Consider the following 18,719-nt stretch of genomic DNA (forward strand, 5'->3'; position numbering starts at 1 on the left):
AGGGAATCCTGTTGGTGTTCCCATGCACCCACTGCCTTTTACCTTGGTGGAGTTCATGGGTTTGGGAAGCATTGTTGGGGACACCCTTCAAAGTTCCTGCCCATAGAATCTCCCTCTTGGATCCCCAAATCCTTTCATCTCGATATCCTGTTTGATTTCCCAATGGACACTTATGGTGGGTCTGGATCAAATATCACCCAAAAAAAAAAGAATTACTTTTTAATACTACTGCGTACTTTAACCGCACACGTCTATCCCTTTGTCTTGATTTTTGTTTTTCTTTGCACAATCTCTTTTTATTTTATCATCTTGCAGAACATATGTGCAATCAATATATAATTAATGCATGTGCTTGAATCTATGTGACTGTGATGCTGCTACAAACAAGATTTCCTTGGTACCTGTAGATACATGGAACTGCAGATGCTGATTTGATACAAATAAAATGCACAAAGTGCTGTTGTAACAGCGGCTCAGGCAGCATGTCTGGAGAATCTCTATTCCATGCCACCTGACCCGCTGAGTAATGCCCCTGTCCCACTTAGGAAACCTGCACGGAAACTTTGCGCCCTTTCCAAGGTTTCTGTGCGGTTCCCGGAGGTCGCAGGTGGTTGCTGAAGGTTGCAGGTTGTGGAATCAGGTAGGGAGACTGACAAAAACCTCCGGGGACCGCATGGAAACCTTGGGTGGGTCTCCAGAGGTTTCAATGTTCCAGTGCATTGTCTAGTTTCAATGTTCCAGTGCATTGCCGAACCTATGCACATGACAATCAACTCAACTCAACGTGACACACCATACATCAATGTAATTTTGTGTTCTGTAGTGACATGTCTATAATGCTGTACCTGATTCCCATTGAATAATTGCCACCCCTGTGGAAAGGACACATGAATTGGATTCAGCTGGACGATCACCGAGGCATTAACAATTCATAGGTACACAAAAATGCTGGAGAAACTCAGCGGGTGCAGCAGCATCTATGGAGCGAAGGAAATAGGTGTACCTTCGATTTTCCAGCACCTGCAGTTCCTTCTTGAACACATTAACAATTCATGTTTGTTCATGAACAATCATCCCTGGAGTTAAATACTAGTGGATGGCCAGCACAAGTGTTGATGCACCCAAGGTAGACACAGAGTGCTGCAGTAAGTCAGGCAGCATATCTGGAAAAAAAAGGGTGTGTGACATTTCGGGTCAGGACCCTTCTTCAGACCTAGATGGACCCAGTAGGCTAAAGCAAGGGAGCGAGCTTGGGGTTGGACATAGACACAAAGCACTGAGGTAACTCGGGACAGGCAGCATTTCTGGAGAAAAAGGATGGGTGACGTTTTGGGTCAGATCCTTCTTCAGACTTCAGCTGCCACAGGATGGAGTTTGGGGAGATTGCTCTTTAGCTGGGCAGGTGGTCAGGTGTGCAGGAACCAAGGATAGACACAAAAAGCTGGGAGTAACTCAGCGGGTCAGACAGCATCTCTGGAGAAAAGGAATAGGTGGCCATCTCAGGTGGTCCAGTGTGAATGGAATATCTTCCAATAATCTTTGCGGAGTTGGAAAAAGTTGCGGTGCTTTTAATGAAGATAATTTCCCCCTCCTTTGGGATCTCAGCAGGATGTTCCCGTGATATCTCCATTATTTGGAGCTACATCAGAATCAACTTTAGTGATGATAATATGTAGTCTCTGACCAACGAGAGACTCCACATCATTTATCAAAGACACTCACCATCTTGCTTTTTGTGTTCTTTCTCTCGTTCTCATGCTAACCCGGCCCCGTGGACAACCTTTCATCGTCAGCTGAACCTGGTATCAAATATCACGCTCTCCAAGAGCACGTCGGACATTTTTCCAGAAAGTTTACCTCACACGCCAACCTCAGCCAACTCAATCACCCCCATGAGACAAGGCCCCTCCGTCATCAGCTCGCCGAGTTTACACAATATGGGAGCCATCAGGAGGAGGCATTCCGATAAGTACTGCATGCCGATATCATCAGGTAAGAGGCTTTCAAATTCACCTTCTTAATTTAAATCTTTTTATTTGAATCTTGAATTTGACAGCAATTTGCATACATACAATGATAACAGACAGTGATAGTCAGGACATAATTGTACAACAGTATGTAAACGACCCTCAAAACCCTTACCCTTACCCTTGTTCTGTGTCTTTTTTCATTTTTCTCTTTTTTGTTTTGTATGGATTTATTGACATTTGATCTGGTCAATTAATTTAATCAATCTGTGTAAAGCACTTTGGTTCAAATACTGGTTTTGTTGAAAAGTGCTATATAAATAAAGATTATTATTATTATTATTATTACCCACCCTCGCCACCCGGGGACAAACAACACTCACATGCATACACATCCACACAAATACGATAAGAAAAACAAAATGAAAATGAAAAAAAAAAAAAGTGTGAGGGGGTGGGGGGGTTGAGGGGATAACAGCTGCAATAAGACAGAGCAGTGATAGAGGGCACTCAGTCCTCTTCCGAGTCCGGAAACAAGTTGAGAGAGTTAACAAGTTCCAGGAGAGGGTTCCATGTATCTAGGAATGTCTTGGTAGAGCCTTTGAGAGAGAACCTAAATTTTTCAAGCTTTAAGTTGTAGAGCACCTCCTTGATCCAGCGGGTGTGTGTCGGGGGACAGGTGAGCCTCCAGTTAAGCAAGATCAGTCTCCGGGCTAACAAAAGCCAGGACCCGCTTCAACACAACAGAGAGGTTGGTGTTGGGAGGAATCAAATTCCCCTTCTTTACGAAAACAGGAAATTCTGGAAACAGTACATTACAAAGTATCCATGAAAGATAAAAGTGCTTGAGAAACTCAGCGGGTGCAGCAGCATCTATGGAGCGAAGGAAATAGGCAACGTTTCGGGCCGAAACCCTGAAGGAAATAGGCAACGTTTCGGGCCGAAACCCTTCCGGGTTTCGTCCCGAAACGTTGCCTATTTCCTTCCGGGTTTCGTCCCGAAACGTTGCCTATTTCCTTCGCTCCATAGATGCTGCTGCGCCCGCTGAGTTTCTCCAGCATTTTTGTGTTCCTTCGATTTTCCAGCATCTGCAGTTCCTTCTTAAACACAAAGTATCAGTGAACACTGGAGCAGAGTTACTGTTTCAAGCCATAGAATACAATCCAGTACAATATAATAATACTTTATTAGCCAAGTATGTTTTGTAACATACGGGGAATTTCATTTGCCATACAGTTATACCAATACAAAGCAACAGAACACACAAAATACATTTTAGCATAAACATCCACCACAGTGACTCCTCCACATTCCTCACTGTGATGGCAGGCACAAAAAAGTTCAATCTCTTCCCTTCTTTGTTCTCCCGCGGTCGGGGACCTTGAGCCTTCCGTTGACGGGACGATTTTACTCCCGTAGCCGGTGATCGAGCCCTCCGCATCGGGGCGATCAAGCTCCTGCATCAGGGGAATTCTCAGCTCCCCCGCACCGAGCAATCTGACCCCGTGTCGGGGCTGGTCGAACCTTCTGCGCCATTGGAGCTCCCAACATCTACAGTCTCTACCTGAGACTGCGAGCTCCTTGATGGTAGAGTCCGCGGCCCGCGGTTGTAGCGATCCCAGGCAAGGGTTCTGCTCCGATTGTAAGTCCACGGCCCCGCGGTGGGGTTCAAAGTCAGTCCCGAGCAAGGCCTCCAGCTCCACGATGTTAGGCCCGGAAAACAATCACATCTCCGGCAGGGTAAGAGATTGAAAAAATGTTTTTCCCGACCCCACTCCCCCTGCCCCCATATAAAACAAACCACAGAACATTTACACAAACTTTTAAAACACACTAAAAATAACAGCTAAAAAGACATAAAAACGGACAGACTGTTGGCGAGGCTGCCAATTGTGCAGCGCCCCTGGTGGGCATGCTCATAGAGCCGTAGTCATAGTCAAAGTAAGGGACATAGAGTTATAGAGACATAGGGCCAAAGAGACATAGTCATACAGACATACAGCGTAGAAACATGCCCTTTGGCCCAACCTTCCCGCACCGGCCAACATGTCCCAGCTACACTAGTCCCACCTGCCCGCGTTTGCAGGTGGGACTAGTCACCTCCATATAGGTGAATCTTCCCTATTCCTTTGAGAATAGGGAAGATTCAAACAAGAGGACATGACTTCAGAATTAAGGGACAGAAGTTTAGGGGTAATATGAGGGGGAACTTCTTTACGCAGAGAGTGGTGGCGGTGTGGAATGAGCTCCCAGTGGAAGTGGTGGAGGCAGGTTCATTGGTATCATTTAAAAATAAATTGGATAGGCATATGGATGAGAAGGGAATGGAGGGTTATGGTATGAGTGCAGGCAGGTGGGACTAAGGGAAAAAAAAAAAAATTTGTTCGGCATGGACTTGTAGGGCCGAGATGGCCTGTTTCCGTGCTGTAATTGTTATATGGTTATATGGTTATATGCCTCCAAAAAGGGTCCTATCCAAACTGGTCCTATCCAAACCTGCCAGGATCGATGGCTAATGTGTTGTGGTTCGAGAGGATGCCAATTGTCTCGTTGTGCCTGTTCTGACTTTTTCAAGGAACAATTTAATTATGGCCATGCCCATATTCTCCTATAAGATCCAATTGATTACCTCCTTGCAAGCATCAAATACAACTGAATGCCCAGAGACATTGTCCTAGTGTGGTGTAGATTGGATCACTGGTTTCCAGTTACCATTTGGGATATTGGTTATGTTTCCAAATAAGAAAATGGAGTTAGATCCAAAAACCTGGAGTAACTCAGCAGGACAGGCAGCATCTCTGGAGAGAAGGAATGGGTGACGTTTAGGTTCAAGACCCTTCTTCAGAAGGGAATGGAGTTGAGAAGGTAACATTGCAAACCCAGAGCTATTCATTGGACCTAGTTGGGGCAATGGAAGGAGCAATATTGGCCGCAGTGATGGTACCTTCCCACACCAAATCATCAACATCATGTACAAAATCATGAGAGGAATAGATCGGGTAGATGCACAGAGTCTCTTCCCAGAGTACGGGAATCGAGACCCATAGCTTCAAGGTGAAGGGGAAAAGATTTAATAGGAAACTGAGGGGGTAACCATTCCACACAATGGGTGTATGGAACAAACTGCCAGAGGAGGTAGTTGAGGCTAGGAATATCCCATTGTTTAAGAAAGTCAGACAGGTACATGGGTAGGACAGGTTTGGAGGTATTTGGACCAAGCACAGGCCAGTGGGACTAGTGTAACTGGGACATTGTTGGCTGGTGTGGGAACGTTGTCCCGAAGGGCCTGTTTCTACACTGTATCACTCTATGACTATGACTCTATGACCTCCCTCATTCATCAAAGACACGCTCGCTGGGTGAAATCTGGTAGGTATCAGGAGAAGAGGCCTTGCCTGTGCTGGATATAAGCTGTAACTAGGCTGAATGATGCACACTATTTCTAGGACCAGCACTGTCCTGAAATATTGATGGGCATGCATTACATTGTGTTTTTGTTAAGATGACTAGACTAAGTGGGACCCGTTGGGTCCCAGCTTCACACGGGAGGGCTGATCCCCCAACGCAATATTCCACCTACCCACCAATTCCAATATACACACACACAGACAGACACACACACACACACACACACACACACACACACACACACACACACAGAGACATATATAGATATATATATAGATATAGATAGATACATGTACACACACACACACACACAGATTCACACACACACACACACACACACACACACACACACGCTCTCACACACACACACACATACACACACACTCACACACACACACACGCATACACCCTCCACCTCACACACACATACACTCACACACATACACACACTCACACACACACACACGCACACACACACACACACACATACACACACACATACACTCACACACACACACACACACACACACACACACACACACACACATACACTCACACACACACACACATACACACACAGACACACACACACACACACACACACACACACACACACACACACACACACACACACACACACCCACACACACGCATACACACACACACACACACACACACACACACACACATACACACACACACAGACACACACACACACACACACTCACACACACACACATACACACACACACGCACACGCATACACACACACACACACACACACATACACTCACACACTCACATACATACTCACACACAGACACACATACACTCTCACATGCACACACTGTAGATCAGTGCATGTTCCTTTAACACAGATTCACACACACTCTCACACTCTCACACTCACACACACTCATACACATTCACACACACACTCACACCCACACTCACACACACTGACTCACACACCATATATATATGACAGTAAACCTTCTTGAATCTACTCACGCGGCCTCTCCACTTCCGCCGTCAGCGGCACTTCCACAACCAACGTGACCTCTGCACTTACCGGAAAGTACGCAATCAGCACGACCTGTCCACTAAGCGGAAGTCACAAAATGAGCGGGACTTTTGGACTAAATAAGGCATTTATTCCTTCCAAACACTGTCGGACCTAATAAAGCATTTATTCCTTCCAAACACAGTCGGACCTAATAAAACATTTTGTCCTTCCAAACACAGTTGGACCTAATAAAGCATTGCAGTTTCAAGCACAGGCAGGGCAGCAGGCCAAACAACCCATGGCATTGTCATTAAGGGCAAACAAGTCATTTATTGCAAGTACATTGCAGACTCACAGTTTAGTTGATTCACAGCTTAGAATGACAGTCGTGGCCTCTCCCTCGCGATCTTGCAGAGTGACTGATTCACAGCCGGGCATCTGGGGTTTTATAGTCCTGACCCCCCCCCCCCGAAGGGGCATTACCTTCATCATGGTGGACAGGCGAGGGGAACAATCAGCTGATCTCAAGGTTTTTTAAACACTCATAACTTTTTTATTTTTAATCAATGGGAAAAATCCTCGGGGCTGGCTCAGCGGAGGAGGACAGTGAGTAAGATGGCCAAAAATCACAGCGATACAGGGTAGCGTTTTTTCTAAAATCAAATACAGCGCATACAAGAAGTGGTCAAGATGAGACTTTTAAATGTATAGATGTTGTGTTGGTGTGAAGTGTTATTGAAGCCATCAATCATTCCAGGTTCAATGAATGAGTCGTTACTCTGAGCTGGATTCACCAGAGGGTTTTATTGTTGAACTGCAATGGTCACCTGGAGATCCATTGAGGCTCATTGAGTGGACGATGCCATTAACACATACACACGCCAGTGACTGGTCAGAGCTCTCCCTCTGTATCTGCTCTGCTAATATAACCAGGCACAATGAGAAGGGGTGGGGTGGGATATTTCCATCAAGAACTGCCCGGGCATCCCATCAGCTTTACCACTGAAGAGAAGTTACGTAATTAGCAGCAAAGTCAGCCCATGTTGAGTGAAGCCCACCCCAGGTGTGTCTGTATCCATCTCTGAGGACAACAGTGAATCACCGTGCAAGGGAATCCAGCTGTTGTAAGGTGGATCGATGTTGAATATTTATCATTAACACATCTGCGTGACTTCTGCTGTCTTCCAGAGCTTGCTCAGAATCACGAGTTTTACAAGAACGCTGACGTACGGCCTCCCTTCACGTACGCATCCCTCATCAGACAGGTAAATCAGCAATGCCTGCACCTCCAGAGGAGCAATGTCTTCAAGTCTGAGTGATTTAGCATTCAGAAATCAGAGATGCAAAGGGACTTGGGCCTGCTGGTGCAGGATTCCCAGAAGGTTAATTTGCAAGTCAAATAGGTAGTAAGGAATGCAAATGCGATGTTAGCAGTAATTTCGAGAGGACTAGAATATAAAACCAGCGATGTAATGCTGAGGCTTTATAAGGCACTGGTCAGACTGCATGTGGAGTATTGTGAGCAGTTTTGGACCCCATTAGGTGGGATGTGCTGGCTCTGGAGGGGGTCCAGAGGAGGTTTACGAGAATTATTCCAGAAACACTTGATGAGCGTTGAAGGCACTGGAGTACTGACTGGGGTTTAGAAGGACAAGGGGAGATCTCATTGGAACTTACCGAATAGAGAAAGGTCTATGGATAGAATAAATGTGGAGAAGATGTTTCCACTACACAAAATTGCTGGAGAAACTCAGCGGGTGCAGCAGCATCTATGGAGCGAAGGAAATAGGCAATGTTTCGGGCCGAAACCTTCTTGTTTCAGCCCGAAACGTTGCCTATTTCCTTCGCTCCATAGATGCTGCTGCACCCGCTGAGTTTCTCCAGCAATTTTGTGTACCTTCGATTTTCCAGCATCTGCAGTTACTTCTTGAACAAGATGTTTCCACTAGTGGGAGAGTCTAGAATCAGAAGTTACAACCTCAGAATAAAAGGACGATGAGGAGGAATTTCTTTAGTCAGCGGGTGGTGAATCTGAGGAGTTCATTGGCACAAGTGGGGCCAAGTCTTTGTGTATTTTTAAAGATGAGATTGACAGGGTATTCATTAGTAACAGTCAATGATTAAGGGGAGTAGGCAGGGTTGAGAGGGGAAGATAAATCAGCCATGATTGACTGGCAGGACAGACCTGATGGCCTAATTCTGACATATGGACATGATTTGCTGGCCCAGCATCAATTGTGGGCTATCCCTCTCTGTTCTTCCTTTCCTTATTTTACCCCAGCCTGTCTAATCCTGAACTGCCGTGTCCAGTCCCACCATATCCAGACCCATCCTGCCGTGATCTGAATCATCTCAGTCCCTATGACTGCCTCAATTGACCCCAGTCTGGGTGCCCCAAGCTGCCCTTTCCCGTCCCTTCCCACTGGCCTGCCCCTTCCCACTGCTCTGTCCCGTCCCGTCCCACCCTGCCGGGCTCCCTCCGTGTATCACCTGTGTTAACTCACCCCCTTCCTCCCCCTAGGCCATCTTGGAAGCACCAGACAGACAGCTAACGCTCAACGAGATTTATAACTGGTTTACACGAATGTTTGCGTACTTCCGCAGAAACACAGCCACGTGGAAGGTGAGTGCCATACCTTTCTCTGTTTGAAAGTAACCGCAGTCACCATTGCATAAAGAATATTCAGGCGCCAGATATAATGTGGTTTGATTCAAAGCTGCTGTGTAGGACGGTGAGTGAGTAATCATATCATGGGGCAACCCCTTTCTGTAAGATTGTTGATATGCCAACCACTTCATTCAATACAAATAAACAAGGTCCCTTCCAGGAAGTAACATTTTGGGATGCAGTATAGGAATAAAAGCCCCGTCCCACTGTACGAGTTCATTCCAAGAATTCTCCCAAGTTTGCCCTGATTCGAACTCGGAGATTTACGGTAATGGCCACTCGTCGGTACTCGGGGCTCTCGTGGATATTTTTCATCATGTTGAAAAATCTTCATGAGTCTTCCCGAGCTTACCTGCCGTTAGCAAGTCTTCCCGAGTACCTGCCGTTAGCGCTAAGAGACGTCCCCGAGCTCCGACGTACCCGCTACGTTCATTCTCCGTGCTTACCACGAGTTTGATTATTTTTAAACTCGGGAGAGCTCTTGGATGAACTCGTACCGTGGGACAGGGCTTTGAGAACTCATCACTATCTCTGCATGTCCCAAATACTTCTGGAGTGTAAGCAGTGTTGAAGTGCAGACATTACACCAATGTTATTGTGAACAATATGCTCCAGTAGCCAAAAGACGGTTCAAAAATAAATATTGGGTTCGGCATTAGTAACAACAGTCTCTGGTTTGGTACATTTAACAGCTGCCTGCAAGGGCAGATGGGGCCGGAGATTCACATCTGCACACTGCAGCACTACCTCGTGCTGATGTATCAGCCTCAATGCTGTGCTCTAGAATTCGAGGCAGGGTTTGAACCTACAAATTTATGATGCACGGGCAAAGGATTTCTTCGTGCTGAGTGAAGAGTATTGGTAATTTAATGCTATTGGTCAATCAAGGTACTCAAAACCAGAGCACAGCGTTTCTCAACTGTGGCAGACGGATATCTTTCACAAGCCTTGCGCGCTGCCACATATTTGTTAGTCATTGTCCTGTTCTTCTGTGTAACTGGCATGGTGATGATAAAGGTGTGGACAAGGCGGAAACTGCCAGGAATGCTTGGCTTGGTGAATAATCTGCATGGAATACTGGGATGCAATAAAGGGCAGCACTGAGCTGAGTTGGAGATGTATTCTTGCTCATATTAGTCATAGTATCTGTCTACACAACAACAAACCAATATCAGTACAATACAATAGACAATAGGTGCCAGGAGTAGGCCATTCAGCCCTTCGAGCCAGCACCGCTTTACCCAGTGCTTTAGTTTAGTTTAGTTTAGAGATACAGCGTGGAAACAGGGACTTTGGCCCACCAAGTCCGCACCGACCAGCGATCCCCACACATTAACACTATCCTACACACACTCTGGACAATTTGAACATACACCAAGCCAATTAACCCACATACCTGCACGTCTTTGGAGTGTGGGAGTATAGCGAAGATCTCAGAGAAAACCCACGCAGGTCGCGGGGAGAACGCACAAACTCCGTATAGACAGCAGCCATAGTTGGGATCGAACCCGGGTCTCCGCTGTTGCAAGGGTTGTAAGGCAGCAACTCTCCTGCTGCATCTCCGTGCCACCCTTATTAGTATTAGTATTAAATTATTAATGACGATTATACCAGTACGGTGTACCGGCTTCTCCAAAAAAATGTAAAGTTTTAAGTTTTAGAATTTCAACTTTACAATGTTGGTATTTGACTTTTTAGTTGTGTGTTTAGTAAATCAGAAGATTCGTTACAAATTCATAACATAAGAGTGGAAAAAAAATGTTGATAAATGTAGCTGATATGCCAACCGTTCCCTCTGTCTACAAACAAGCTGCACTAACAGCAAGAGAGGGGAGCAGCACTCTGACTGCAAGCACGGGAATGATTCTCCTCAACATTACTGTAGGGTCAATCATTGTGGTGCAGGGTGGCTGGAGACAGCATGTCAGCCATCAGTCAAGGTTTACATTTCTAACCCTGTAGGTTAAACAAATTTGAACAAGCGACAAACAATAAAAGCTGTTTTTTTTACAGAAACCAATCCTGCAAGAAATTCATTTAAAAGTAACAACTCATTCACAGCTCAGAGGTTTCGCCTTTGCACAAGTTTTGTGTTCAGATACAGACTGTGTTTACTGTACAGTCTTCTGCACAATTGTTGGAGTGCGCTTGTGTGTGTGTGTGTGTGTGTGTGTGTGTGTGTGTGTGTGTGTGTGTGTGTGTGTGTGTGTGTGTGTGTGTGTGTGTGTGTGTGTGTGTGTGTGTGTGTGTGTGTGCATGTCTTTGTGTCTACCTGTGAGTGCGCTTGTGTGTGCCTGCACCTGTGTGTGTGTGTGTGTGTGTGAGAGAGGGAGAGAGAATGTATGTGTATGTAGGTGTTAATGAGTGTTATGTGTCTGTGTGTCTGTGTGTGTGTCTGTGTGCTTGGATGAGAGTGTGCGCGTTTGTAAGAGAACGTGCGTGTGTGAGAATAAATATGTGTGTATGTGTGCACGCGTGTGCGCATGTGTATTTGTAAATGTGTAAGAGAGAAATGTGTGTATGTTTGTGCATCTGTGTGTGAGTGTATGTATTTATGAATGTGTGCGTGAGGGAGAACATGTATGTATGTGAGAGTATGTGTGGGTGTGTGAGAAAGCACGTGTGTGTGAGAGTTTGTGTGTTCGTGTGTACCCCTGTGTCTGCTTGTGTATGTGTATGTCTGTGTGTCTGTGTTTGTGTCCCTATGTGCCTGTGTGAGAGAGAGTATGTGTCTGTGCTTGTGTGTGTGTGTGTGTGTGTGAGTGTGCATGTGCATGTCCACGAGGGTGTGTGTACATATGTGCATGTCCGTGTGTCACCTAAGTGAGGGCTAATTGGTTAAGTAACGATTTCCAACACAATGGCCCCTCCATCCCCACAGCAGGGAGTGGATGTGTGGGGCTGTCACACAACCTTGCAGCCAGGGGTGGTGAATGTCTGTGGCACCAGGTCCTGGGTCACAGGCTAAGCCTCAAGGTGGAATGTTAGCTGTGGAGAATGTTTCTAAACTGTTATATTTTAAAACAAAAAGTAAGATGAAAGGCATAGACTATAGTCATTAAATCAAAAAAGGGAGAAAAATGTCTAACTGCGTGGATTTGCAATTGCTTTATAATGCGGCACTGTGCCTATCAGCAGCGAGTTAATTTAAACTTATCCCTGTGTGATTAAACAGCCTTGGGAGATTTGGTGTGGCTGTTTCAGTCAGAGTAGGTGTGTGTCAGTCACGCCGGCACATAAACAAATGGTTTAATGTGATTATTAGCAACTCATTGAGAGCTCTATTTATCTCGCTTTTGCACTGCGAGTTTTTTTGTCTGCCTTCAACACGGGAGGCTGACATTTGAAACAAACTGAGCAGCTTCACAGACAGAAACCAAGAGCTTTATCTTTGAAATTGCTAAATAGAGTGTCATTGGAACTTCATTAAAAATTCACACTGACAAGCAGAGAGCCGCAATCAGACTGACCCAGCCCTGCAGGGACCCGGACCTGCAGAGACCCAGCCCTGCAGCAAGCAGACTGACCCAGCCCTGCTGAAATCTCATCCGTTTTTGGAGAGAAAATGCGTTTGAGAGCAAGCAAGACGGGAGGTAGGAATGTGGATGATCATTCATGAAAATGCTGGAACAATGCAGAATCCACCGAACCTCCCCAAACCTGTCACCTCACAAGTTTCCCGCTCCCTGGTGTGCTCACTGCAAGAATGACATCGGCTTCACAATTCACGATATCACCAGACCCTGTCTGTTAATCTGGCACTATGGAGCTGGTGTTAAATATCAGCTGGGTACTTCCTGAAGGCACCGATATCGTGTGGGTCTGCACCTTCAGGGACTGTACCTCAGGTAGAGCCACACCTTCAGGAACTATACCCCACGGAGACTTTAGTGAACTTGACAGAATGTTGTAGTGATGCATTCCCTTCATAGCCATTTACTAAATGATAGATTTGTAATTGTTGGTTAATTTAATTGTCCATGCAAGTCAGGTGGCACAGCGGTAGATTTGCTGCCTCACAGCACCAGAGACCCGGATCCGATCCTGATTATGGGTGCTGTCTGCACCGAGTTTGTACGTTCTCCCCACAGTAAGTCTGCAGGTTAATTGGCTTTGGCACAGATTGTAAATTGTCCCTAGTGCATAGGATAGTGCTAGTGTACGGGATGATCACTGTCTGGTACGGACTCGGTGGGCCGAAGGGCTGGTTTCCACTTTGTATCTCTAAACTAAGCTTAACAAAGTTACATCTGGTGCCACCGTTAAACTATAAACGTCCACCAGACGCAACGTTCCTTTGCCCGGTCGACTGGAGGTTGCGTTGGAGAGGGTACATTTTATTCCCTAATCAGTGGCTTTTGAGATTTGTTTCCAATGCCTGGAGGTGACTTTTGGTTGTTAAGGGCTGAGTGTCTGAGGTGGCAGCAGATTTTTTTTAATTTATTTTTTTTAAATTTCAAAATAGACTTTATTCAATTGATATATATATATATACAATTCCTGAACCATTCAAACAAACAAAATTCATCCGACATTTTCGGAGACTATACAAATTTTTTCCAGTACAATTTTTTTACATTTGTCAAATTTCACCAAACAGTCCCCCACCCGTGCCACTCTGTGGCCCCTGTGCCACTCTGTGGCCCCTGTCCAAGTAATAAATAGATACAATGTTTACACAGTGTGAAAATTCCATCTGACATTTTCATTTCCACAAAAAATGTCCCCCACCCGTGCCACTCTGTGGCCCCCTGGCGTGGGATACCTTCCCTTAATTTAATTTGAGGGGCGTCTCCACCATACCGTGCCCCCCATGTCCAGCAGCGGAAGGACCCTAGACTGTGGCCCTCTCCCTCCGAGCCTTGGCGTTGGCTGCACGAAGCTTCAGCGAGTCCCTTAGCACGTACTCCTGCAGTCTGCAGCGGGCCAGTCGGCAACATTCCCTGAGGGACATCTCGCTCTGCTGGTGGGGTCGGGGACCAAAGAGCAACCGACCCTCGCAGGCAGACCTGGGAACAGAGATCACAGAGTCCTTTGAGCTGTTCGATAAATCGTTGATGACCCTCCAACATTTTGCACTCGATGTCAGTCTCTCCTCTCCACCGAATGTGTGCCCTGGGTAACAGTCCGTAAGGATCTAACAGATGGTCCCCTCTGTGGCAGAGCTTGTTGGTGAGTTCTGGTAATGAGGATTTTGCAAGCTGGGCAGTCGCTTGGGAACCACGGATCCATCGAGTCCTTTCCCCAGTTGCATACGTTCCTGCTGACCACTGCCGATCTTTTCTGTGGCGGACAGATGGGGCTGAATGGACTTCTAATTGCGTGCATCTGCGCCAGCCCATCCTTCCACACGCTGTCAGTATGTTTCTGCCTTGACAACTCCGCCTGTCAAAGCATTTTGAGGGCGGGAAGGACTTCTGGCCCACCTGTGTGTTTCTGTGACAGAACTGAGGAACACTGGCACCTGTGTTTTAACAGTTTTGGGGTGAATGTGTTTCTGAAGTGACAAGGGTTGACATTTTTCCTGCCCATCCTGCCCATTCACTCCTCTCCGATCTATTGGATGTGAGGTGCAGTCTTGTCAGGAAGATTGAGAAGAAGGTTGCATCATGGGATGGCGTGGCTCCTTCAACAAGTTATTGACCTCTGACCCGTGGCAATCCCTGGCCCCTGAGCGCTCTAAGTGGGAGCAGTGGGTCACCAACAAACAGCACATGGAGGCAACAAAGCTCCAATGGAACCATTCCATCAGATATCTTCAGCTACATCTGCACCACAATTGATGGACCCCATATTAAGCTCATGAGCTACAGACCGGAGTCCACAGCACCAGTGTGGACGAGAGTCAGCATGGACATGGCAGCGGGCACTTGGTCATCACTGACTCCGTCAGCCCATCCTCACCATACCATCTGCACACCCGGTAATATATTACAGATGGTTCATTATCATCAGGTCAAAGATCTTGTATGTCTCTCTCCATCACCATGTGGGATCACTCTCTCCCCCTAGACCTCAACCTTAATCTCTGTCCACAGAACTCAACTCCCTCCCTAACATGCACATGGGGTATTCTCCCCCCACGGACATCACCCCCAATCTCTGCCGACAGACCGCAGCTCCACTATCACCCCACAGACTGTATCTCCCTCCGTAACAGCACACGGGCGCACTCTTTCACCACAGTTGATGACACCACTGTTGTGGACGTATCACTGTTGGAGATGAGTCAGAGTATCAGAATCAGGATCAGATTTTATTCGCCAAGTATGAATTTGCAACATACGAGGAGTATAGAAGTGAGAGATTGACCAAATGGTGCCAGCACAAGCTCTCAACACCAGCAAAACCAAGGAACTGATTGTGGACTTTGGAAGGGGTAGGATGGGAACCCATAGTCCCGTTTATATCAATAGGTCAATGGTGGCGAAGGTCAAGAGCTTCAAATTCCTGGGCATGCACATCTCTGAAGATCTCTCCTGGTCCAAGAACACGGATGCAATTTTAAAGAAAGCACATCAGCACTTCCAGTTCCTGAGAAGATTATGGAGAGTCGGTTTGTCAAGGAGGACTCTCTCTAACATCTACAGGTGCACAGTAGAGAGCATGCTGACCGGTTGCATCGTGGCTTGGTTCGGCAACTTGAGCGTCCAGGAGCGGAAAAGACTACAAAAAGTTGTAAGCACTGCCCAGTCCATCATCGGCTCTGACTTCCCTACCATCGAGGGGATCTATCGCAGTCGGTGCCATAAAAAGGCTGCCAGCATCATCAACGACTCATACCATCCTGGTCAATCACTCATCTCCCTGCTACCTTCAGGTAGAAGGTACAGGAGCCTGAAATCCGCAACATCCAGGTTCAGCAATAGCTGCTTCCCCACAGCCATCAGGTTATTAAACCTGGCTCGGACAAAACTCTGATCATTAATAGCTCATTGCACTTTATCTGTTTATTTATGTGTGTGGGTGTATATATATTCAATGGTATATGGACACACTGATCTATTCTGTATTTATTTATGTCTACTATGTTCTGTTGTGCTGAAGCAAAGCAAGAATTGCATTGTCCTATCTGGGACACATGACAATAAACTTTCTTGAATCTTAAGGGCCTGTCCCACGAGCATGCGACTCCATGCGGCAAGCGCGACCTAACCAGAAGCGGGGGCCGCGCGGAGGTCGAGTGAGTGACATGAAGTTCGAGCGAAGTCCGCGGGAAGTTCATGCGTGATGTACGGGGTTCAGATTCAGATTCAGATTCAATTTTAATTGTCGTCAGTGTACAGTGAGTGAGCATGGAAGTTCGACACAGCAAATGATTTTGAATAAATAATATAGTCCGGGGGGGGGGTGGTGATTGGCGGGAAGTTGACAGCCGCCGTGATGTACGGGGTTGAGTAGCGGCCTCCCTGCGGGCCGGCAGTCCTTGGCGATTGCCGCGTCCGCAGAATGCTTTTGAGGGGAGCGAGGAACCGGTCAGATTTTCACCCCCGCGCGATGTCCGTCGAGCAGCTCCGCACAACTCCATACTGCTGCCGGCAGGCCGTTGGCGATCGAAGTGCAACAAGCTCCGCACAACTGCGTACTGCTCCGGCGATCGAAGTGGGACCGGCAACGCGAGGCCATACGGCTCAAGCGACCACGTTAGGTTGCACTTGCTGCTTGGAAACATAGAAAAGAGGTGCAGGAGGAGGCCATTCGGCCCTTCGGCCCTTCGTGCCAGCACTGCCCTTCATTGTGATCACGGCTGATCGTCACCAATCAATAACCCGTGCCTGCCTTCTCCGCATATCCCTTGACTCCACTAGCCCCTAGAGCTCTATCTAACTGTTATTTAAACCCATCCAGCGACTTGGTCTCCACTGCCCTCTGTGGCAGGGAATTCCACAAATTCACAACTCTCTGGGTGGAATCAGTGCTCACCTTCACCATAGAGACTGTGAGTCTCTCGCTAATTCTTCCCCCCCCCCCACAGACCGTGGCTCCACTCCCTGTCCACAGGCAGCATCTACATGGTGGCCCCACGCACGGACTGCAGCCGGTGACGGTGGTCCTTCCAGCCCACCTGGTGTGGAGATGAAAGGCCAGTCACAGCAGTTCTACCCTCACCTCTTTCATCAATAACTCAGTGGCTCTTTTTTACCACATGTACCAGGGTGCAGTGAAATTAATAACAATACAGCTGGGGGGGAGCGGGTGGGTGGGTGATGGGGGGGTGTGTGGGGGGGGGGGGGGGGGGGGTAAGGGAGGTGTGTGTGGAAGGAGTCATTTGATGGGAGAAACAAATAATAAAATATTATTCAGTCTGAAGAAGGATTTTGACCCGAAACGTCGCCTATTTCCTTCGCTCCGTAGATGCTACCTCACCCGCTGAGTTTCTCCAGCATTTTTGTCTACCTTCGATTTTCCAGCATCTGCAGTTCCAATAAAATATTGAGAAAAGCCTGAATTAAAATGAGAAAAGTCCAGACTCCGTGTTCTGTGAAGGTTTGGTCTGATTTTGAGTCGAGATGTTCTCTTTTCTCTTTTCCAACCAATTACCTCAAGGCTTTAATTTTAATTTTTTTTTATTTCACATGTTTTATTTGTATTGTCTTTGGTGATTGACCTTTCAAATTGCTGCTAATGTTTTAACAGAATGAATAAAGCTCGCATCATGGATTGAAAATGCAAATATAAATACAGGCCTTTATCTGAAATTGGGGTCATTCTAATTTGCAAAGTTGAAGAGAGCTGCTCTTAATGTGAGCCACTGTTTCAATGCTCATAATTATACAGTTAGAGGTGGCGGAGAGGAAGATTGGTGGGTGGTGAGACTGAGAGGGAGAAGTGGATGGGGAGGGTGGGGGTGGGGGAGAGAGAGAGGGAGAGCGAGAGAGAGAGAGAGAGAGAGGGGGGGAAGAGGGATAGAGAGAGAGTGAGAGATAATGGGAGAGAGGGGAAAAGAGACGGAGAAAGGGAGAGAGAGAGAGAAAGGGAGAGAGATAGAGAGAGATAGAGAGAGATAATGGGAGAGAGAGAGATGAGGGTATAGAGAGAGAGAAAGAGAGAGTGGGGGTGAGAGGGGGAGAGAGAAGAGAGAGGGAGAGAGAGAGAGACACACACACACACACACACACACACACACACACACACACACACACACACACACACACACACACACACACACACACACACACACACACACACACACACACACACACACACAGATGAAGAGGGAAAGACAGGCACTGTGAGAAAATGTGCCCTCTGTCAAGAAGATTGACTGAATGTAGTTTTCAAAAATATAAAATCACATTTGGTATTGAAATAGATGAATTAAAAGCTATAATGCAATCAGTCATAATACAGGGATGCAGAGGCAATTTATTAATCTTTGAGAGAATTGTATGCAATTTTTATTAGTCCTCTTATTTTACACAGGGATATCAGCAGATAAAGGCTTTAGAATAATCTGTGGCTGAAAGAAACTGTTTGTTTTGCACTCAGCATTGGGTTAACTCTTTGTTTGCCTGTGGGAAATGAGAGACTTGGTCTCCAGCTGCCACCTCCTGTCGTCCAGCTGCCCTCAGCTGCCCAGAAGGGTGAACGGCTGGGCAGTGGTGCTATGGGAAAGGCCTCACATGTGGATGTTACATGGACCAGTTGGGGACCTCATGCGGACCTCACC

General features: G+C 46.8%; 1 protein-coding gene across 1 annotated transcript in view; it reads left to right on the forward strand.

Annotated features, from left to right (window-relative positions):
- foxp4 (forkhead box P4) overlaps window positions 1-18,719 on the forward strand; it is a 255,301-nt gene that overhangs the window by 214,774 nt on the left and 21,808 nt on the right. Inside the window, 3 exon segments of the mRNA XM_055654369.1 lie at window positions 1,794-1,992; window positions 7,570-7,646; window positions 8,903-9,004. Coding sequence (XP_055510344.1) covers window positions 1,794-1,992; window positions 7,570-7,646; window positions 8,903-9,004 — 378 coding nt within the window.

This window comes from Leucoraja erinacea, chromosome 24 (assembly GCF_028641065.1).
Source record: "Leucoraja erinacea ecotype New England chromosome 24, Leri_hhj_1, whole genome shotgun sequence".
In the NCBI taxonomy this organism is placed as follows: Eukaryota; Metazoa; Chordata; class Chondrichthyes; order Rajiformes; family Rajidae; genus Leucoraja; species Leucoraja erinaceus.